A 25,138-nucleotide genomic window follows, 5' to 3' on the forward strand; every position below is an offset into this window, starting at 1 on the left:
TTATCCATTCATCTATTGTTGAACAATTAGATTTTAAAGATATTGTGTGCAAATCATCCAACATGACATGTGTGAGCATTAGGAGTATCTGACAGGGCAAATATCTGGCCTTAGTTTTTAGATAGTTTGATTCCCCTCTGCCTTGCTTTATAATGGGCATATGTGGGAGATTATATGACTAAAAATTACCACATAATATGAGTAAAATTACTACATAATACAAATAACTGAAACAATAAGAATGAACAGCCATATAAACCTGGAGCTGAACCAATTATAACTACCTATTTTGAGAAAACCTTTCTTCCCTGAGATAATTTCCTGTCTCTTTATTGTGAACACATACTTCAAAACATTTTGATCAAATAAAAGAGGATAAATAATATGTTCTGCTAAAAGGAATGTGATGACAACTGGAAATATATGTGAAAGAATATATTTAATGGATGAATGACTATCATGATACTAATATTCTCAAGTAAAATGTATATTTGGTTTTAGAAAATAAGTTTTGGAGATTGAGGAGAGTATGAACAATTAGCATCCATTTAACACATGCTACTTTATATTCAGTATATAATATTACAACATAAATAAAAGCAATTACTACTTCAAGTATCACTTTAAAATTGCCTCAGCTGCCGCAAAAAATACAAATAAAACAGTCAAATACTCATCACTTGCAATTTTAATCATAAACCACTATTCCTTAGACAACCTGAAAAAAATCATTTTTCCAAACATTTATTCAACACACAGCCTCTGAGAGCCTACTATGTGCCAATAAGCAACTTGAGAGGTACAAAGACAAAGCATGGTCACTGCTTTCAGCCCTAAGGAAACTTTAGGACTAAAGAGCAGGTAAGCATGAAACAAATGTTTTAGCTCTAAAATATCTGTAATAGCAACATGTTATGGCAGAGCAAAGAAAGGAGTAATCACTTTCACCTAGCGGGGCTTTAAGAGGTTTCCTGACAAAACAGTATGAAAATTTAGCAAAACAGGAAGGAAAATACACTGCTTTTGCTTAACTGTCAATAAATTACAACTACTATTACAGTGCATAGGCATCTGACAAATTCTGTTTCACTTAATTATCTCAACAACCCTTTGGGACCAGCATTCACAATGAGAAGCCAATGATGTACAGGATAAATAACTTGCCCAAAGTCACATATCTTGTAAATGGAAGGGCCAAGAATGAGTCCAAGTCTGCATAACTTGATATTCTTTCCACTACATCAGGCTGCCTAAGCTGAGCTTTAAGAATGACTAAAATTTAAATAGAGAAAAAAAAAAGAAAACAGAGAAAAAACACAACAGACAGAAGAGACATAAACATATAACTCATGAATTATCTTAGGGTGAAAGGTAACTATTGTCCTTGGAATATATGCATATACATGTGAAATATATATATTTATATATATATACACACATACTAATAAAAGATACAATAATATAATAAAAAAGAAACCAACACAATTCATGAATTAACTATGATTAAAAATTTCACACTCAAATCTACTTAAGAGATTGTTTTATGACTGAGAGCAAAAGGAACCTACATTAAGATTTCCAAAATGTCTAATTTACAAATCCTTTAGTCACCAAATGCATTCATCAATTAATACTTTTGATCAAGTATAACTCATTAATTAAAATAAATTTAAGACAACATACCAAAAGACATAATAATTCATTAAATTTCTACTTTAACGCTCCTATACAATTCCATCATTTTAAAAACTACCTATTTTATTAAAATTTCCTTTTTAGGCACAAAAATGTTAAAGTGATGCTAAAACAAGGAGTTTGTAATATAAAATGAATCTAAAACAATCAAACTTTTAACATTATTTGAGAGGAAAATAAATTCTACCTCTGCATTGTGCTTAGTTGTTATTTCTAATTTTTCTTTCTTAGCCCGATGGAGCTTTTTTCTAAGATCAGCAGTAATATCCAAGTCTGTTTCACTTTTAACCGCTTGTTTTGTATCAGATGAGGCATTCTTTAATCTATAAAACGAGATAAAAATAAAATATAATTCTTAAGAAGTAAATTTCCAGCATTTCAGTTATTTCTGGTAACTTATTTTTCAAAAAATACAGGGAATATGTTACGGTACTTGCCCTAAAGAGACTTACATGCCAATAAAAGATCGATTGTAAAAGCTAGATAAAAATACAAAGAAGTATATGAATAGAAACAAACCACTGTTCACTGGGAAACCACCACGTTGTTCAAGATTGGTACTTGAAAGGGTATATGATCATATCACAAGCTGAGAAGTTCTGGGAAAGACTGAACTCTTCCCTTTCTACTTTTTTAAATAAAATATTTTACTTTTTGCAAATGTAATACACATTACAAAAAAAAAACTGTACGAGAATACAGATTCATGCTTTAAAATAACAGACTAAAAATGCTGCAGCTAGGGGCTCTCCAGCAAAACAGCATAACCAGATCACTCTACAGAGAGAGCCTCACACACTCAGCATCCAATCATCTTTTTAGGTCCTTAGTTTTAAATATGAACAGACAGCCAAGGATCACAGAAGTTAACATCTAATAAAAAAGATGGAGACCACAAAGTGCAGGACAGGGGGGTTGGGTAGTAGTCAAAGATTATTAGGGGGAGGGGAGTGACTTTAAAGAAAGAGAAGAAAGACCTAACATTAATATCCTCAGAAAAATAGTAGAGGATATAACATCCATAAAACAAAAACTGGATGTGATTAAAAATAAAATATTCATGGGTCAAAACAGCCCTTGGAAATCAAAAACACAAATTAAGAAACGAAAAACTAAATAAATAAATGTAAACAAAAAATCTCCCAGATGCCTGAAAAAATTCCAAGAGAAAATAATTTCCAATTTAGAATTTTATGTCCAATAAGCTACCATTCAAAGACAAGGGTATGAGAAAGACTATTACAGATCTGCAAGGCACGAAAACATTTACCTACAATGAACTTTCTCAAGAAGCTATTGGAAGATTTGCTTCACCAAAATATGGACCCACACTGAGAAAGAGAGGACATGGGATTCCAGAAGCAGGGTATTTAAGACAAGGAAGTGGCAAAGGGATGTCTAAGATAGTGATGAAATTAAGCAACAAGTGACAGCTGTGCAGCAAATCCCTTAAAGGGTAATCTGTCCAAACTGAACTGGCCAACACCTCCAGGAGTGATTTCTTTAAGAAGATGAAAACAGAAAATAACAGAATACTTCAACTATTGAACATATTAAGAGATTTATGCAACTTGGTGGGAGTATGAGGTTGAATTCATAAGTTAATGGATATTAAACCAAGTAAACAATAAATGACACAACTATTAAATCCCAGAAAAACAAAATGTGCAAGTGAAAAAATACTGTCACTAAATACTACTACAAGGCTCAACTAGGAACTTTTCATAATTATATAATAATGTGAAGACTGAATAACTAATCTAAGCAAGATTATAATATCACTAAATGTAGAGAGAATAGAAAAGGGAGTCAAGCATGAATGAAAACTCAATTATGATCTTCGGTAGTAAAAAGTAGGTAAACCTGAAAAATCAAACAGCAATGTAAAAAAAAATTATTTTGAAAGAGATATGGATTTTAAAAAATCATTTCAGATAGTTGAAAACGACTGTTTCTAGGGATGAAGAGTTACATGTCTCAAGGTAATAAAAGGTAATAAGTACTGCTATTTTTCCTAAGAGCAGTAAGCAAGCCTTGCAGAATAACTGTCTTTAAGTAATGTACATATGTAATTTTAATTTTTAAAAAATAAGACTAAAATAAAACAATACAGAATCAACAAAACCAAAATTTGGTTCTTTAAAAAGATCAATAAACTTGATCAATCTTCCATTAGACAGACAAAGAAAAGAGAAGAAGCTCAAATTATAAAAATAAAGAATGAAAGGAGGAATGGCACTACCAACCTAGAAGGATTATTATGAATACCATGAACAACTTCATGACAACAAATTAGACAATTTAAATCAAATAGATAAATCCCTAAAAAAACAGAAATTACCAAAAGTAACTCAAAAAGAAATAGAAAATCTGAATAGATCTACAACAGATAACAACATTGAGTTAATAACTTTAAAAATCTAACTATAAAGAAAGCCCAAGTCCAGATTGCTTCCCTGGTAAATTCTACCAAACTTTAAAGAAGAAATAATACCAGTCCTCACATTACAGGAGGAGGAAACACTTCTCAAATTATTCTGAGTCCAGCATTACCTAATACGAAAATGAGACAGAAATCACAAGAAAGGAAGGCTAGAGACCAGTATCTCTCATGAAAAGGAGTAGAAAAAAATCCTCAAAACATCAGCAAACCAAATCCAGCAACATCTTAAAAAGATTATATAGCATAAGTAATTGGAATGTATTCCAAAAATAGAAAATTAGTATAATATCTGAAAATCAATTGATGTAATATACCATTTTACTAAAACAAAGGACAAAAACTACATGATCATTTCAGTAGATACAAAAAAAGCATTTGACAAAATCCAACACCCACTCATGTTTAAAAAAGAAAACCTCTCAACAAACTAGGAATAAAAGGAAATTTTCATCAATCTGATAAAGGGCCTCTTATCAAAAACCTACAAGTACCATCATACTTAATGGCAAAACACTGAAAGCCTTCCTAACACTGGGAACAAAACAAAGATGTCTGCCATTAATACTTCTATTCAAGATTGTGCTGGAGGTTATAGACAATGCAATCAGGCATAAATAAACAAATAAATAAATTTTATATATATATATATATATGAAGGGAAGAAGTAAAATGGAAAATAATACTGTAAGACCATCCTAAGAAATCCATTAAGAAGCAAAGACTAAAAATAAAAAATAATTTCAGCAAGGTCACAGAATATAACATCAGTAGACAAAAATCTATCACATTTCCATATAGTAGCAATAAATAATCCAAAAATGAAATTAAAAATTAATTCCACTTAGATAGCATCAAAAAGAATAAAATAGATTCATTTAACAAAAGACAAAAACGACAACATAACACCATTTGCAGCAACATGGATGTCCCTGGAGAATATCATTCCAAGTGAAGTAAGCCAGAAAGAGAAAGAAAAATACCCTATGAGATCACTCATATGTGGAATCTAAAAAAAAAAAAAAAAAAAAAAAAAAAGAACATAAATACAAAACAGAAACAGACTCATAGCATAGACATAGAATACAAACTTGTGGTTGCCCAGGGTGGGAGGGTGAGAAGGGATAGACTGGGAGTTCAAAATTTGTAGATACTGACAGGCATATGTAGAATAGATAAACAAGACTATACTGTATAGCACAGGGAAATATATACAAGATCTTGTGGTAGCTCACAGCGAAAAAAATGTGACAATGAATATATGTACGTTCATGTATATCTGAAAAATTGTGCTCTACACTGGAATTTGACACAACATTGTAAAATGACTATAACTCAACAAAAAATGTTAAAAAAAAAAATTTAACAAAAGACATCCAACACTTCTACACTGAAAAGTACAAAATCTTGTTGAAAGAAACTGAAGACCTACATAAATGAAAAGACCTTCCACATTCATACTCATGTATATGAAGACTCTGCATTTTAAGGTAGACATTTTCCCCAAATTGACCTACAGATTCAACATAATCCCTAAAGGCCTTTCTTTTTTTTTTTCAGCAAATGACAAGTTGATCTTAAAATTTATATGGAAAAGAAAAGGACTCATAAAAACCAAAACAATCTTCAAGAAGAGCAAATGGAAGGGTTTGTACCTTCTAAATTCAAAATTTACCAAAAATGTACAGTAATAAAAAGTGTGGAGTTGAAGTGAGAATAGACATGTAGATTAATGCACCAGAATTGAGACTATAAAAATAAACTCATACATAGATAGTCAATTAATTTGCAACAAAAGTGTCAAGGAAATTCAATGGGGAAAAGATAGTTTTATCAACAAATGGTGCTGAAACAACTGGATACCCACAAGCAAAAGATAAATTTAGACCCTTGCCTCACCCCATACATTAAAAGTAACTTAAAATTGAGCACAGACCTAAATGTAAAACCTAAAATTATAAAACTTCTAGAAGAAAACATAGGAGAAAAATCTTCATGACCTTAAGCTAGGCAAAGATTTCTTAGATATCAAACCAAAAGCACAATCCATAAAGAAAAAGAACTGACCTTAATAAAAAAAACTAGTAATTTTTGTACTTCAAAAGACATTATTAAGAAAATGAAAAGTCAAGCCAACAGATGGGAGAAAGTATTTGCAAATTACACATCTGATAAAAGACTTGTATCCAGAATATATAAAGAACTCATTAAGCTCAATAACAAAAAGATAACAACCCAATTTAAAATTGGGCAAAAGATCTGACTAGACTTTTTACCAGGGAAGATATACAAACGGCCAAAAAAGCAAAGAACGTGCAAACATGTTCAACATCATCACTTATTAGGAAAATGCAAACTAAAATCACAAAGAAAAAAAAAACACAATTACATACCACCTTTCACTCACTAGACTGGCTACAATCAAAACATCAAGAAATAACAAGTGTTAGTGAGGATGAAGAAACTAAAACCCTTATACATTGTTGGTGGAAATGTAAAATGGTTCAGCCACTTTAGAACACAATTTGGCAATTTCTTAAGAATTTTAACATCAGTTTACTGTATGAAGCAGTAATGGTGCTCCTAAGAATCCACACAAGAGAAATGAAATCATATGCCCACACAAAGACTTGGAAACAAGTGTTCATAGCAGCATTATTTGTAATAGCCAAAATATGGAAACAACCAAATGTCTATCAACTGGTGAGTAGGTAACCAAAATAGTGTATCTGTAAAATGGAATAATATTCAGCAATAAAAAGAAACAAAGTACTTGTAGTACCTGTTACTCCATGATAAATCTGAAGAACATGCCTAGTGGAAGGAGCCAGACACAAATTACCATATATTGTATGATACCTTTTATAGAAATTGTTCAAAAAAGACACAGAGACAGAAAGTAGATTAGTGGTAAATAGCATAATTTAAATAACATCACTGATCCAGATTCTCAAATTCTTAAGAGTAACTCAGCCATTAAAAATTATGATAGATGCAGTCTCCCAAGGTAATAGAAATAAAAAATAAACAAATGGGACCTAATCAAACTTATAAGCTTTTGCACAGCAAAGGAAACCATAAACAAAATGAAAAGACAACCCAAGGAAGGGGAGAAAATATTCGCAAACGATGCAAGCAACAATAATTTCCAAAATACACAAACAGATCATACAACTCAATAACAAAAAATCAAACAACCCAATCAAAAAATGAGTAGAAACAGACATTTCTAAATAGACATTTCACCAGTGAAGACATACAGATGGCCAATAGGCACATGAAAAATGTTCAACATCACAAATTATTAGAGAAATGTAAATCAAAACTACAATGAGATATCACCTCACACTGGTCAGAATAGCCATCATTAACAAGTCTACAAATAACAAATGCTGGAGAGGGTCTAGAGAAAACGAACCCTCCTACACTGTTGGGAGGAATGTAAATTGGTGCAGCCACTATGGAAAACAGTATGGAAGTTCCTTTAAAAACTAAAAATAGAGTTACCATATGATCCAGCAATCCCACTCCTGGGCATGTATCTGGAGAAAACTAATTCAAAAAGATTCACGCACTCTAATGTTCACAACAGGACCCTTTACAATAGCCAAGACTTGGAAGCAACCTAAACATCCATCAACAGATAAATGGATAAAAATGTGATGTACACACACACACACACACACACACAGAGAGGAATACTACACAGCCATAAAAAGAATGAACTAATGCCATTTGCAGCAACACGAATGGACCTAGAGATTATCATACCAAGTGAAGTAAATCAAAAAGAGAAAGCCAAATTCCATATGATATCACTTATATGTGGAATCTAAAATATAATACAAATAAACTTATTTAAAAAACAGAAACAGGCTCAGACATAGAAAAAAATTTATGGTTACCCAAGGGGAAAGGAGGTGGGGGAGGGATAAATTAGGAGTCTGGGATTAGCAGATACAAATGACTATATATAAAACAGATAAACAACAAGGTCCTACTGTATAGCACAGGAAGCTATATTCAATATCCTATAATAAACCATAATGAAAAAAATATGAAAAAGAATATGTATATATATATATAACTGAATCATTTTGCTGTACACCAGAAACTAACACAATATTGTAAATTAACTATACTTCAACAACAAAATTATGGCAGATGTAGATTAATGTGGCAAGATGTTCCTCCCAAAATTGAAAAAGCAAGATACTAAATAATGTGAATATTCTAATTTTGAAAATATGTATTTATATAATATATTTATATTTTCAAAAGAAAAGGTCTGGACAAGTAAATACCAAAATACTATCAGTAGTTAATCCTAAGTGATAAGATTATAAGCAGTTTCATTGTTTTATTTATTTGTATTTTTAAAACTTTTCTAAAAACACATGCATTATCTACATTAAAATATACATATCAATAAATATATATATGCACATATACAAAATAGGGTATCAGAGCAAGAAGTAACCTTGAAGATATTTTATTTAGCAGTTTTCAACCATCTTCCTCATCGTGGTGGTGGAGAACCAGCTGATGAGACTCATCACTCTAAACCCTTGCAACATTTGATAAAAGAAAAAATTCTCCTTGAGATAAAATTTTAGCAAAGAAAATGTTTACATTTTATTTATGCATTCTCTATCTTGCTGCAGAAAGGATTTAAGGTAGCTCCTAAAGACAGGTGGAAAATATTTTTACAATAAATCCCACTTATAAGGTGAATTACATGTTAGTCATGATGCTTGCCCAATCCACACATCCTTGCTGAAAAAGTGCTCAAGATCAGTTCTTTTCAAACTAAATGTGAGCAAGGACTATCCACACACCCTCACTGCTCCTGTAAAATACATCTAAAAGTGATAACTAAAAAAAAATTTTTTAAACAGATAAAATATAACCCTAAGTGTTTTATTATTAGATTCAACAAACAGAAAATTACTGTTATGTGATTATAAAAGTTTCTAACCACTTTCAATTTTTGTACTTATTTCTTTGTAAACCACACTTTGAGTTGTACTCTCTGTAACGGCTCCATTTTATATTACAGACTGAGATTTTTAATATTATTTACATCAGACATGAACAATAAACTAAAGGTAAGGCACCTCACACAAAGGCAGATATCAATGATTCAAACAGGTGAGCAAAAGCAATTCTTAGGATGTAAACTCCAAGTAAAGGAACAATTAGCAACAGGAGCTAAAACCAACATAATGCTTAACCAGAGTGATGAATCAGAGTTGGGGCCATGAGGAAAGAGGAGGAAATAGAACCACAGAGATTATGGCAAATCAAGTAATGTCTACACAGAAATATGAATAAGCAGAAGAAAAGACTTAAAGAAGTGAAAAAGAATAACCATGTCTCTATGGGCCAGAGAAAGTACAGACACTGATTTTCATACACTGAGCTAATTAAGGAGCCTAAAGAGCCACACAGTCTCCAGATCCAGTTCTGATTCCTATGAGGCATCAATCCTGCTCCTCTAATTCCATGAAATTTCTACTTCCCTCACTTTCCCATAAGAATTCTTATAATCAGCCCCTCTAATCACTTACTTCTTGCTCTTTGCAGCCAGAAGCATTCCTCGCTAGAGGAAGAGACTGAAGGCTTACCTTTGGATATCACCAGGGGCATTACTTGTAGTGTTTATACTCATGACAAGTCTTCCAACTCTTCCAAAATACCCCACTGTTGCTTAACAATACACTTCGTTTTTGATGATTAAAACTGTCCGAGATGTCTGTTAGTTACAGGTCACATGGGCTGAAGTCTGTCAAAACAGTAAAAAATATAATAGTAGATTTTTATATAAGTTCTGAGACTATGGGTGATTTTTCTTTTCTGTGACTTAATTGTATTTTTTAAAACATTCTCTAAAAAATATGTAAATACTTATATTTTAAAAAGCCACAGTGTTTTCTTTTAAAAAAAAAAAAGATTAGAAACAAACGTGACAAACATTAGAAAGATATTCCTCCTGAAAAATTGTGCTGAACACTGGAATTTGACACATTGTAAAATGATTATAAATCAATAAAAAATGTTAAAAAAAAAAAGAAAGAAAGATATTCCTTCTTGTAAGAATAAGCTAATGCTATTGGATGATTTTAATTTCACAAATAAAAGTAATAAAAGAGTGACAAATTGTTTTTAAACTGGAAGAAGAATAAGTTAGTGCCTATCGCTAGAGCACAGAATTCAGTTTGAAAGAAAATGAAGACCAGAAACATTTTTTGGTTCCCAAAAGCTTTTTTCATAAATGAGATATTTTTAATGCAATGCTACATCCAAAGAGGCCAAAGTACTCCCACACACAAAAGAGCTTATGGTAATTTGCAAAAGCCTTCTCCCAAGGGACTAAAGAGGAAGAAGGAAAGAGGAGAGTATTTGTCCCTTTCCCTGGCCTTCTCTCTGAAGCACTCTTTTATGGGAGATACTCCAAATCATACAGAGTCAAACATTTAAAGTAAGTTACTTTACTACAGTATGAAGGAATCTCTGGGTACGCATTTCAATCAGAGAGATAATAATAATTAACTAAGTCCAAATAGACACAAATATGAAGATCTCACAAATAGCTCTTAGTAGAAGTCCAATATCCTAAAAAAAACCATGAGATTTGATCTTAGAGAGCTATGAGCTAGGATACCAATAAGCATCTTACAAGTATGTGGCCATGGGCAAGTCATTCAAACTCTCTGAGCTTGTTTCCTCAACCATAAGAAGGAGATAACTATATCAATCTCACATATTTTAGATTTAAATAATACATACAGCACACACAGAGTGCACAGTCACTGTCAGTTTGTATTACTGAACACAAACCCTCTGAGAAAATACAATGATCCCTGATAAATGAAAGGAGTAGGCAATACTTGGGGTGATTTGGTCTGGGGTAAAGATGTAACAAAATAATTGTGTAGTGAAATTATAGGTGTACAGGGATAGCTAGAAAACAACAACAAAAAATCTAAACTGATTTGTCCCTGTTTCCAGTAAACAACTCAGAGAAATCACTGAAAGAAAAGGGACTCTAATAAGCTAAATGAGATATAGACTCAACTACGGTATTGAGAACTGACTAATGGCTCCTAGAGCCAAACAGTAAGGGATCTTTAAAATAGTGATTCAAGTAGGTGATAGCAGAATAATCTGTCCTAAGACAAAGAGGATGGAACTTTTACCAAGACTAGGGGGCAGGGAGAAGTCCCATTTCTTCAGGGACCTAAAAGACTACGTTTGTGAACAGTGGTAGACAAACATACCACTATCATTAACTTAGTGAGCAGCTGCTACAGTGCCAAGCACTATGCTTGATACTTTATTTATACATAGAACTATAGACCTCTGATCCTTACAACACTGCAATGTAAAGATTAGCCCATTTTCAACAGAGAAAACTAAGACTCAGAGATTAGAACTTTGTCAAAAGTCACATAGTTACAGGACCAAAACTCCGACTCATAACTATCCAACTCTAAAGCCCAAACTCCTTCTATAAGGTCACTGTGGATACAGTTAAACCATAAACTACCTTACCTCAGGTCTATTATCTTCGCTTCAATCAAGGAAACATATGATTAGAGAGGCTTAAATGACTTGCCTAAGGCCAGTCAGCTACTAGGTAGGGGACACCAAAAACTCAGTCAAGCTCTTCTGATACTGAATCCCAAAACTTTTCATCTGACCACCATGCCGCCAAAGCTCACACTCCAAGGAAACTGCCTTCAAAACAGAAGTAAAAGAATCAAAACCTAAAAGGAAGGGACTCGTCTATACCTAAGAGTAATGTCCAAGGCTCAAAAGTACATAGATAAAATGTTTCTATTTTTGTGAAAAGGATTACTACACACACGTACATGTGTGTGCCTATGTGTCACAACAGGCACAAACAGAACACTTATGTCCCTCACAGGAAAAGGATTTATATGGTTAGGGTCTTAACAATGTCTGCTGTTTTTAGTTTTGTCTTGATCTTGGGCAGAGAAGTACAAGAAGAGGCAGTTTACCAAATTTTAACATAGTTGTTTCAATAAAACTAAATTGAAGAAAACCATCATTTTTCAGTGCATTATTTCAGTCTGGAACATCTTCAGATCTGAATGGTCTTCTAGAAAGAAAGTGTCTTCTATAGCTCAGGTGTAAGTTTCATTGATTCCCAGGTCACTGATACAGCTAATGTAGTAGGCAGATGATCTTTGCCCCCTGGTATTTCTCTCTTGTATAATACCTTCCCCTTTACTGTGGACAGAACCTGTGACCTGCTTCTAACCAACAGAAAATGGCAAAGGTAATAGGATGCCACCCCGATGACTGCATTATGTTATATAAGACTCTGTCTTAGCCGATTGAAGTGACAGACAATCTGCTGACCTGAATAAGCGAACTGCCAAGCTGTGAGCTGCCTATGGAGAGGGCCACGTCACAAGGAGCTGCAGGCAGCGTCACCCACAGGCAGTAAAAAACTGCATCCTTTAGTTATACAGATATCAACAGTACACAAATTCTGCCAAGAACCTGAATAAGCTGGGTAGCAGATTCTTTGCCATCCAGCCTCCAGATGAGACTATAGCCAGCCGCACCTTGGCCACAAGCTAGTGAAGCTCTGAATAGAGGGCCCAGTTAATTGGTGCCCAGACTTCTGACCCATGGACACTGAGAAATAATAAATGAGAGCTGTTTTAAGCCACTAAGTTTGTGGTAACTTGTTACACAACAACAGAAAACTAGTATGGATAAGAAGCTTGGAAACGCTCTTGTAGAGTTAAAAAAAAAAAAAGAAGTTGAAAGACATATAAAATACAAAAATGGATTCTCACACCAGCCCTGTCTGTGTGTCTTTTATAAAGTCTCTTTGTTTTTCTATAGTTTAATTTCCTCATTAATTTAAATAACAGAGTTTGTAAAAAATCCTATCTAAGGTAACTCAATAGAGAATCTAGAAAATCACGGGCAACATTTATAACAAAAAGAATTACAAAATACAACTGAATAAGGGCAAGTCATCAACAGCCACAAAATCTGTATGGGAGTGAAGGTGTCTACAGAGGAGAAAGCAGACAAAAATAACAAGGCTGCATCTGAAAGAGTCCCCAAAGAGTCAACAGACAGTTAAGGGAAAGCACTGCAGGACAATCTGAGAGCCATGGCTAAAACAGGCACATGTAACAGGCATATGGGAAGACAATCTTGAAAGGGCTGATACAGTCCAGCCTCATGGACTTTCATAACTGACCTGTCGAGGTCCCCTTCCTGGACAGGGGTCCACACTAATGAGAATCAGTAGAGGATGGAATCAAAATTGAGCAGGATAGGGGAAATAAAGACAAAATAAAGAGATGGCCCAGACCAAACTGTAGGAGGAAACAGAATCAGGAAATCTCAGAAACAAGCCACCATAGTTTTTAACACTCACAACAAACAAAAGACAGGGAGGGTTCCACGAAGTTAGAAAAGTTTTCCCAAACCTTGCTCAAAGTTCAGGTAAAGGAACCTTCCATAAAAATAAGCAACAGAAAAGTAATGTGGTCAAATCCCATACAAATTGAATATTAGAAAAAAGAGTAAAGAGAAGAATGGACTTGTACAAACAAAAGACCAACAGAACAATGTGCCCACAAAACAGATGAAAATTATAACTTACTATTTCAAACTGAGCTAAAAGACACTAACAAAATGGTTTAAGGCCAAAAAGAATAGGAATCAGAATTAGAAAACCTCAGAAACAAGGTGACAAAGATCAGAAAGAATTAGAAATAAAAGAAAAGATCATGTCAGTAATGAAGACTAAATTAGAGGAAATACAAGAGTAAACAGACATGACCAAAAAAATGCCTTAAAGGACATATGAAATGAAACAGTGGTAACATTTTTTTTTTTAAAAATGAAGAAAGAGATCAAAATGATTCAAGAAAAAGTGACAAAATACTGAAAACAGGCAAAGAATAACCAACAGGCAGGTTAACAGGAGTCCCTGAATAAGATCAAAGCAAGGGAAACAGAACACTAAAAACTGTAATTTAAGAAAATTTTCCTGGAATATGAAAAGATTTTGATCTACACATTGAAAACACAAACTGCGTATCTGAGAATACTGACCCAGCACAACCAACACCAAGACACATTCTAAGGTAACTACTGGACTTAAACAAAAAACGTGTACACAAATGTTCACAGTAGCATTGTTCCTAATAGCCAAAAAGTGAAAACAATCCTAATATCCATTAACTGATCAACAAATAAATGATATATGAAATATTATTTAACCATAAAAAGGACGGAAAGATTGATATATGCCATGACATGGATGAACACTGAAAACACTACGCTAAGTGAAATAAGCCAGATACAAAAGGACACATACTGTATAATTCCATTTAAATGAGATGTCCAGAATAGGTAAATCTATAGAAACAGAAACTAGACCTGTGGTTGTCAGAGGGCAGAAACAGGGGGAAATGGGTTTGACTGCTAATAGGTATGAGGATTCTTTGTGGGACTGACAGAATTACATAGTGGTGACTGCTGTACAACTTAATATATTTAAAAAACCATTGAATTGCACTCTTTCAAATGATGACTTTAATGTTATGTGAATTATAGCTCAATTTTTAAAATTCATCATTATAGAAAAAAAAATCCTATCTATAGTCTCCTTCAGCAAACTCTTATTTGCTTCCTCTCTCTCTGATATCATCTCTCAATGACACTAGGGTTCAAGGGCCTACCCCTGAGTGTTTTAGGAAGACTAAATCAACTAAGGGCCAAATACAGGTGCATGACTGAGTTTAAACTATGATGGGATTTCTATGCTATTGAATATGACAGAGAAAATGTAGCAACATCTCCCTTTCCTTCCACTGGAATGAAAAGAAGAAATGATGAGGAAGGTAAAGTAGCTAGATACAGTAATAAAAATATCAGTGGAATAGGAAGTCAAAGAATTGCAGGGTCCCCACATAATACATCCTCCTAACTTTACCTGAAACTTCTTGATGAAATGCCACAAGTTAAGATAAACAATAATTTGGCTAATCTATATGTATAATTAAAGATTTCTTATAATATGTAATCAATGTCAGCCTTTCTCTTCTTCAATAGCTGTGTAACTCTTTAAATAATGCTTTCCATTTGAAAATATTCATCATTATTTATGAACAAATGGATACCTCAAAGCCACTCCCTGTCATCATTCCTACTGTGACAAACGTCCCTTATCCAAGTATCATGCTGAAAACTTTCTATAGATTACCTCATTTCACTCTACACCAACCCCAAAGGGAAGATACTGTTAATATTCCCATTTTACACCCAAGGAAACTGAAGCCTAAAGATATTCAGTCAGTTGTCCAAAATTGCATCTCTAGTAAGTGACAGAGTTAGGATTCAAACCCAAATTGGCTGACTCCAGAGCTCTACTCTGTACCTTGCTACCGACCTTCAAGACATCACTCATCCCAGCCAGGGAGCATGTGAGACCTCCCCTATCAAGGAAGCATTTCTGTTCCATGCTGCAGATTTCTTAAACACGGATCATTCTTTCCCACATCCAAATAAACAACAAGTCATGGTCTTTTTAATGAAATATGACTCAAACTTGGATTTATCAATCCAGGTAAGATTTCCACAGGCTTGGGCCAAAACTAGGCCATCCTTTGGGCAGTGGCAAATAAAGGCAAAGTTTAAATCAGCGTTTTATGTTGATATGTTAATAGATTAATCCTCTCTTGGTAGTGAAGTGAGACTATTCTCACCATCCTACTAAAATAGATGAGGGGTTGTTATATATACCATTCTTCAGTAAGAAGTTTTTTACAAATAAGTTATAGGGCAATTGAGGCCAACAGATCAACAGTCTAGACATCCTGAGAGTTAAGTATTGGCCAGAAAGAACAATTTTACTTTATATTTCAGAGCCACTGCTGGTACAAAATTTTCCTGCCTCACATCTGAGCCCTTCTGTGGGTCATCCAGAATGGACTCATTTCTCTCAGTGTATCCATACAGATTAGGGGGAAAGGGAGGGGTGGGGAGGTAAAAAGATAAAAACTCCTATTATTGAGCACTTCCTACATGCCAGATACTACACTAAGCGTATGTGACCTCACTGAATCTTCTAATAATCCGAGAGATTATTATGCACATTTCACAGATGAGAACACTGAGGTTTGGAGAGACTGAGTAACTTGTGTAAAGGTATTTAGTGGGAGGGTTAGAATTCAAACCCACATTATGGCTGACTCATAAATCCATCCTCTTTCATAACACAGTGCTGTCTTCAATGGACCATATTCCTTCAATAGTAACCACACATGTGTTAGGAGTGTCTATCAGCAAACAGAGAGCTCACCTTTAAAGGAAATATTCGGTTCTTTCATCAAAACAAGACCAAGACAAGCAGGATGAGACTATCAAACAATTTTAGGATTAAATGGGACTTTACGAGACCAAGACCATCCTCCTTATCTGACACATAGGAATCTTAATGCCAGGGGGATTGGGTCCACACCAAAACTACTACCCTCAACTTTCCTTTTAGCAGGTTGCACTGCCTTTGTTTCCTCTTCATTTCATGGGAAACCATATTCATTTCCTGTTACAGGCTTGTTTGTTGTTATAAGGCACTAACTGTTCAATAAAACAAGTGACAAAAAAATGCTAAGTTCTTTCCTCCAGGATTATGAGAACAACTATAAAATAACAGTATGTAATATATTCAAAAGGATTGAACACCAACTGAAATTGCTTCTCAAGTAAACTTATCCAGTATCATTGGAGATCTGATTAAAACGGAGGCGGGGGGCAGGAGTGTATCTGCCTAGGATAAACATTACGTGGAATATAGAACAGTCAAAAGTAGGCTCCACTTCTACAGAAATTGTACAACCTCGGAAAAACTCAAAGCTCTCTTTTCCGTCACTTAAGAGTCCTGGAGTAGAAGCTATAGAAAGCCTAGCACAACACATTCATTCGTTTATCAACCATTTATAGAATGTCTAGTGTGTGGCTGGCATTTTTATTTTAAAGGTGGAAAAGATGTGGTCCCTGTCCTCGAAGGACTTACTGATTCTCGGGAGGGAAAGAACCCGGCAGTCTGGAGTTGTAAACCTAAGACGCTCCAAGCCCAGACCCTCTGGGTCCAGCCCTCTGGTCCGTGTCCAGTTCTCTGGGTACTGAGGCAGCAGTCTTTGGCTGGGAGGCTCCAAGACGACCTTCCTCCAGGTAGGCGGAGAGACCCAGCCCTGGGAGCCGGAGGCGTGTCCCCACGGACGACACGAACAGCCAGTTAGCCTTAAACTAACTTGGGGGTACCCCATAACCCTCACTGCAGTCCCCCATACCGTTCCTCTCAACACCTCCCCGCCCAAGTCTTTCGCCTCCAAGCCCCCACACCCGGAGGTTACCTCAGGGGGTGGTCCTGTGATCCAGACTGCACACCCCAAACCCCTGGGGCAGCTTCAAATCTCAAAGGCAGAAAGAGGCCCAAGCAGATCCCAGGGTCGGAGCAAAAACTGTTGGAACTCGACAGACTCTAGGACCCGGGGAGGCGGAACAAATAGCACAGAGGGGACAACACGGGCACTAGCCTCAGGGAAACGGTGTTTACAACGGCCGCTTCCGGAGACTCGACCTCCCTCACAGAGCGCCGCAGACTTTCACTGGCCTCCCGGCGCGCCCCAGCCCGCCCCTTTCCTCCGCCTCCAGCGGCCCGCAGCTCGGGGATACGCACTCGGAGAACGCCGGGCTCCGATTGGAAGATCCCGGCCCGCGAAGCTGCGCGGCGCTTCTGGAAGGCGAGCCGGCGCATGCGCTGTTGCTGAGGAACGGCTCGCTCGCCACCGCGCGCGGTCCCGGCGCGGCCCCTCGCCACGTGAGGACGCCTCAGCCCACGCTCCAGTGTGGTGGTCTCAGCGTGAGGTGCCCGGGTCAGCGTCCCAGAATCCCCAGAGAGCCGACTGTGAAAAGGCAGGTTTCTAAACCCTGACCCCTTTTCCCCGCCTCCTGAATAAAAAAATCTGAAGAGGTCGGATCCCAGATCCTGCATTTTTAAGCCAGTTCCCCAGCTGATCCAGTGCAGCCCCTCCGCCTGTGTGGTCTGGTGCCAGAGTCGGGTAAATTCTCTGGGCTGGACATGTGCACCAGTGGCTGGTTTCCCGCTGCTTTGTCCGCTCTCCTCATGCACTGGGCTTCTCGTCCCCTCCTCCATTCCCCTTGTGTCCCAGCCCTGTAACAGGGCTGGAAGAATGCGGGTCAGTGCGCTGATGCTGTTGTAGCGCCTTTCATTATAAATACTACATAACTGCGTACCTCGAAAAAAAGTCTTCGGCGCATTAGCATTTGCTCCAGTGTGCTCCGTTTTCCTTTCCTACCCACACACACCCCACACGCTTTCCTAGTTGATACTTTATACTTCGGTTTCTCCCAGTAGCCGCGTCACAATCTGCTGCCGCCTCAGGGAAACTGGAAAACCAAATACTCTTGTTCCTTGGCTTTTGAAAGCCTATTCCCCAAAGAACAGTGTAAATTGGCGGGATTTTGATTAAGGATTTTTACCTACACCATCTCCTCCCAAAAAAGTGTTTAATACAAAATGAGCCTTTCATGCTAAAATTGTCCCATGTTGATTGTAATCAACCTGAAACCAGGTGTAGGGGCCGTCTTTCCTCTGTCTCCCTTGGGAGAGCCAACGGTCGTAAATGCAAATACAAATTGAGATTAAAACCTCCTTGATTCCCGTAGCCTTGAAACTTTAATTGGCTTGAGTTTAGTCATTTAGATTAAAAAAGGAGGCCCATTCTGCCTCCCAATAATTTAGCCAGGAAGGGGATAATTGCTTCAAAGAATAGAGTTTATGGAAATGAAAATAGTCCATTCTAACATTTAGAAACGAAAGGAAAGGTTACTTTTTTTTTACTTTACTAGTTTTAATTAATATTTATAGAATGTTTTATTTGTGTTTTAGTAGAATCACAAAGTTGAATATTGTACAGTAAGAAGTATCAACAGTACTATACTGTACTGTATACTTCTTATAATGAAAAATGAGTGCAGGGGGAAAACTTTGCGATCTTCATTTATTCATTCAGCATTTGTTGAATACAGACTATATACCTACCCCAGAACTATATGGCTATATGATATAGGTACAGTGGAATTCAGAAGAGAGAAATGTTAAAAACAACCCTGAACAACCGGAAAGGCTTTATAGAGAACTCTGAGCTTAGTCTGCAAAGATGGTTATAGATTCACCAATCTAAAAGGAATTGGAAGTCATGGAAGCTACAGACACCAACACAGGAAACACTGTGACACCTTGGGAAAACTGAACAAAGCTGTGTGTGCAGTCTTGTGGGTGGGCGGGAGTGGGGAGTAGGATGTCAGGCTGGAGAAGGAAGCAGAACCCAGATCATAGAGGGCCTTGTAAGTCATACTTAATTTACCAAACGACAAAGCTAATCAAGGATGTTGAGCAGAAAAGTTCTAATAGTTACACAATAAATCAGACTGCTTTCAAATACTTGGAGATTTTCTTTGTTTTTCTAATAGCTAAAAGGTTAGTTCTCTTGTCTCTCGTTTGCTTAACACGCTACTACTTAGGGAAGCTTTACAGAAAGATGCTGTCTAGCCTACTCTTCTTTTAGCCTCAAAAGTCAAAATACTCATTCTTTATTTTGAGGTATTATTTCATCTCTCACCACCACACTACCAGAACAGCTTCCAGAGTCAATAATGACCTCATTACCAAATCCCAGACTTCTTGACACTTTGTCCTCAGATTTCTCTCCAGAGTAGGGGAGACTCAGGGTTTCACCAGCTCTCTGACCTTTTTGCTGCTGCTCAGGGTACCAGTTATCTATCCCTTTCTTGCCTGTCTCCTAGATACTTTCTCAGTTTTTGCCCTCAAGCTTCACAATTTACCATATTAGCTTCTTTGGTGATGTCATCCATTCCTGCAAGTGTGAAATCTGGGTCCACAATTTTCAATCCTTTATGTCCATCTGACATCATAATATAAACTGAACTCTGGTTTTGAATTTTTAACTCATTTGAACAGTGCCACTTTATGTCTGACAATATTGAATTCAGTGTATCTAAAACTTAATCTTTCTCAGCTTCTCACTGGAGCACCCCCAAACTGCTCCACTACCTATTTATAAAACTTCTAATCTCTTAGACACCCAAGTGAAAAAACTCCTCTCTCTCAGTCTCTCAATTCCTACATCTGAGGATCACTAAGTCCTACCTACTTTGTCTTTATACCCTGTCTTCTTTCTCTGGCTCCTGCTAAACATTTTCATTTATTTGTTTCCTTATTGTTTCATATCCAGACACTTGTAATCAGGATGTTCCCTGTGGCCTGATACAAGTCACTCACCTCCTCCTTCTGTGCAAATTCTCAACACTTTTACTTACAAGTTGACAACTCACATCTAGGGCATTTTTAAACCAGGAATTATGAGAGGTGAGGATCAAAAAAGGAAAAAAATCAGTAGTAGGCCTAAGGGCACATATGCACCATTCTGACACGAAAGGAGTGTTATGAGCTGATTGTATGCATGTGAGCAGCAGGGTTTTTTAAGCACCAGATGAGCCACATCCTTTTGACCCGTCAGTAACCTCTCCCAAAAGGTTCAAACACCAGGTGTTTGATTATTATGCTGCTTTGGTATCAACCCTTAGAACTGCAAGGCCTTGTCGTATTGCTCTCTGTGGCTCTGGTTCTTTGCTACTTCAGTCCCTGTTCTTTGTGCTACAACGGAAATGATTCTCGTGAAGCATAACTCTGATTATATTGCCCTCTTCATTAATTCTTTTAATGGCTCCTCAGTCCTTACTGAATCAAAACCAAAGGTTGCCTCCATCAATCACGGTCCCTTATTCTTGTCTCTACCTGCCTTCCCAGCCTTGCCTTCTCCTATCTCACAATAAATCTTCCATCTCATTCACATTAGCAATGAAAAACACAGATAAATGTAATAAGAGGTAGACATGGACTTACATTAAAAGCTTTAAGATATATAGGCTAATATAAAAGATTTAAATCCAGGTAACATTATTTATTAAACATATGTGCCATTCCTATGCTAAAAGTGGTTTCACATGTATTCTAATTTTTTTCAAAAAACCACACATTTTAAACATTTGTTCTGATAATAAATACACAGTCACTTAGATCAGGGCAATTATTAGAAGTAAAAGTCTCCCCAAAGTCCTGCCTTCCCACCCAAGATATAAAAAGTGTTAGGAATGTATTTTATTTCTGTAAAGAAATGCAACATTTTTGATGCATAAATAAATACATTTTAAAAAAGACATGTTTATTCATTTATTTTTATATTTATGCATGTGTATACACACTAGTACACACTGTTAGACACTTTCCATTTCCCACCCCATCCTTGCTGAAAACCTCAATTTGTAGAAGTACCAAGTAGAACTTCAGGAAATGAATGTTCTGATGACACTATCCTGTTTCCTACTGCCAGCTACTGGCTCCCCAAGGCTCCCTGGTAGCTAGGCTGGGCTACGTGACCAGCTCTGAATATTAAAATATAAGGGCACGCCTACTGAGGAGATAATAAAAAGAGTCTTGATCCTCCATGACACTATTTCGTTGCTGACCCATTCCTGGACTTCCTTCTGACCTTAGAATACAAGTCTGTGCTAGTCATGTTTTCTGTTATTTGAAGCCAGTGGTGTGCTGATTTCCTTGATGTACATACTCTAAATACTGCCACTGTGGCTAATTTCAAGCAGCCAACATGGAGTCTCTGACTGCAGAGTTCAGAAGAAATTTATACATTGCACACTCAAGAGCCCTGTGCTCTCTCAAGCCTTAATTGGCCAGCTCTAGCACATCACTGCTGGGAGCCAAACAAATACTCACTGAGGCATTGAATTCTACCTAGCTGGCTAGCTATCTACATATATATATATTTTTTTATATCTATCTGTCTATCTATATATGTTTTCCTTAGCAATATAGCACTGACTCATTTCTATGTCAATATGAAAAAATAGATACCTTTTTTATGGCTGTGTTGTAATCCATGTTAGGAAGGCCCATAATTTATCTTGTCATTTAGGTTGCTTCTACTTTGTATCTTTACTTCAAAAAATGAAAATAAAAACATGTTCTGTAGGTATACTTTTTCATTTTTGTCTTTTTAAAATCATAGTATAAATTCCTAGATTAGGAATTGACAGGTAAAGGGATAAACATTTAAAACTGAAACTAACATAACTACCTGTCCCTATGTTAAGTAATGGAGGGAGTAGACAGACTTTTCTCTTCTTACGTCAAACAATTCTGGGAGCAAGCAAAAATAGCTTGGTTGCTTGCTCCAGTTAATACTTGTTCCTGGAAGATAAGACTGTGAACTTACTAAAGAGATTGCTTGTGAAGACCAAGAGTTTACTTATCAATAAATGCTTCAAAACCGTTGCTTTGCTGTGCCCACCAATATAAGACTACTGTATCTTAAACTCTACCCAACCCCAAATATTTCCCAGACTTCCTTCCCTCCCTAAAAATATTCAGCCCAAGCCCCAAAACTCTAGAAATAACTGGGTCTAATTTTCCATTTTGAGTCACTACTAAGGCTCAGTCAAGGTAGTATTCTTCCTTACTGCATTAAATCTAGTAAATTCAACAGTTTTTATGATGAGCTTTTGAGGAGTCAACATTTGACAGCTGTATTTTAATTTTTTAGACATAGTACCAGGTTACCTTTCAGAAAGAGCATCAATTTAAAGAAATATCAACACTGTGTGCCACTTCCCTCTGCCCTTGCCAACACCAGATGTATTTGTGGTATTGAAACTTTTCCAATCTGATAAGCAAAAAGTGATACATCATTGTTTTAATGTTCTTTTAATTTGCATTCATCTGATTGTTGATTACATTTATCAACATTTAGAAATACCACTTTTATCTGTGTAACTAGATACATTAAATCACCACTGCCATCAGAATTTAGAAAGATTGTGCTGAGTCTAAGAATTTAACTCATAACCTTATAATGAATAATTATAAAGCTGCAGCCAAGTCTTTGTAGATAAAGTAGCATCATTTAAAGAAATATGCATTTAAATTAATTATTTAATTTAAATATTGAGCCCACTTCTTCTTATTCCTGGCCAATCTAAAAAGCATAGTTTGAACACAAATGTTAAGGAGTGGACATGAGGGCAATAATGAAAGAAAGGAACCAAAGTTGGTATGCATAACAATTTGAAGTAACTATCCCAATATGAATAGTGATGCTCTTGCAAATTATGGCCAATAGGAGTGTGTTTCTCTTCTACTTGTAAATTTACACAAGCATTCTCCAATATTTATCCTTAAGTGATATAAATGATATCTATTTCTAATCCACAGTTACTCTCCCAATAGACTTCCAAAAACACAAAGAAGCTGGGTGCATTTGTCTCTGGTGGGAATATCTGAAAGAGGTCCAGATTTCTTAACCTGCATGGGACTGCTACACAGAATTTCATCTCCCAATGCTCACCCTGGATTTGCCTATTGAAGCTGTGAGTTACTGTTTTAGGTGAAATAACTCTAATCTAGAGAACCATACTTGTGGGGAGGAGAATGTCTCCTACAGTGAAGTAAGACCATCCTCTGTAGTTAGAAGTTAGGATTTCCCAAAAGGAAAAGGAAGCACTATGGTCTCAGTCTGAAGACTGAGGAGAGAAGACACAAGGGAATACTTGGTGGACCCCAAAGTTTATAACTTAGTGGGCATCTTTGTCTCCAGCCTTGTAAAAATTAACATTTAATATATAGTTTTGTATTTTATAACCCTCACTAGAGAAGATAACAACTGTAGAGTTGGAGTTGTAGATAAAAGTAAGGTCCAGTTCATGAAGGGAATATGCTCCATGTTACCCTCTTCTAGCCTTCTATAGAAGCCTTTGTGAAGTTGTCAGCATTGATGAAGGAGGAAAAGTGCAGTTAATGAGTTCCAAGTTGTAAGCAACTCAGAGGAGCACAGAAGCATTGAGGGGCTCACTGGCAAAGAAGCAGTGGTCAACTCAGAAGCAACTGAGAGACAAATCCCTCCCCTTAAAAAGAAAATATGCTTGAGGAGGATGACTGTTAAAGAGGGCTAAAAGTTTGGGAGATATCTATCTCTACATATACTTATAGATAGATAGATAGGTAGATACATGCACACATATCTATATATATTTCTGAATTTTCTATTCTGTTCAATATATCTCCCTATGTCCCTATATTACACTGTTTTAATGATTATACCTTTGTAGTTCATTTTTAACTCCTAGGTTGTCTCATTTTTCAAAAATTTCTTAATTATTTTATACATTTAATTAAAATTTGTTAACAAATATTTACTGAACACTTACTATTTTCTGAATGTTGTAGGTTATAAAAGTATAAAAGCAAACAATACTCACAAAAATCTTTGCTATCATGGAGCTTACATTTTAGTGAGGGGATACAGGTGAGAACTGAAACCAGCATACTTCCTACATACAACCTCATGAGACAAGCATGCTTTCTTGTCCCTATGTTAAACAATACTGACACCAAGCAAAAATAATCTGTTTGCTCCAGAAAATACCTATTCCTGGAAGATAACACTGTGAACTAAAGAGTTTATTTATCAAGACTAACAGCTTTCTCATTAAGACTTGCTTCAAGACCTTCCTCCACACTGTGCCCAACAATCCAACCATCCCAAGGAGTTCCTTGCTAGCAAAACTCACCTTTAAAAATTTCCCTATAAAAGAGCTTCCCTCGTTTCCTCATTGTAAGTTACTTCAGAGGTGAGTTTAGGTAATTACTTTGATCCCTAGATAAGAAGGAAAGCTATACACTCAGACCTTTTGGCACAAGTTCAAAAGTCTTTTTAAAAAATATTTCATATGTTAATACATATGAAAGTCCATGTAATATTACTGATTAAATAGATGATTTGGACATGTTATAGTCATACATCTTTAGATTAAGACAATTTT

General features: G+C 36.0%; 1 protein-coding gene across 12 annotated transcripts in view; it reads right to left on the reverse strand.

Annotated features, from left to right (window-relative positions):
- The window catches only part of CCDC171 (coiled-coil domain containing 171), a 388,533-nt gene extending 370,176 nt beyond the window's left edge, over positions 1-18,357 (reverse strand). For 10 of the 12 annotated variants that reach the window (XM_074361540.1, XM_074361545.1, XM_074361539.1 and 7 more), the window contains exons 1-3: positions 17,554-17,842; positions 9,763-9,920; positions 1,883-2,018 (exon numbers count right to left, since the gene is read on the reverse strand). In XM_074361540.1, coding sequence (XP_074217641.1) covers positions 1,883-2,018; positions 9,763-9,806 — 180 coding nt within the window. In that variant the 5' untranslated portion in view covers positions 9,807-9,920; positions 17,554-17,842. Of the gene's footprint in view, positions 1-1,882; positions 2,019-9,762; positions 9,921-17,213; positions 17,392-17,553; positions 17,843-17,879 lie in introns of those variants that run through there. The other 2 variants (XM_074361537.1, XM_074361538.1) reach the window with 2 other exon arrangements.
- Between the last annotated feature and the right edge of the window lie 6,781 nt (positions 18,358-25,138).

Source organism: Camelus bactrianus, chromosome 4 (genome assembly GCF_048773025.1).
Source record: "Camelus bactrianus isolate YW-2024 breed Bactrian camel chromosome 4, ASM4877302v1, whole genome shotgun sequence".
Taxonomy (NCBI): Eukaryota; Metazoa; Chordata; class Mammalia; order Artiodactyla; family Camelidae; genus Camelus; species Camelus bactrianus.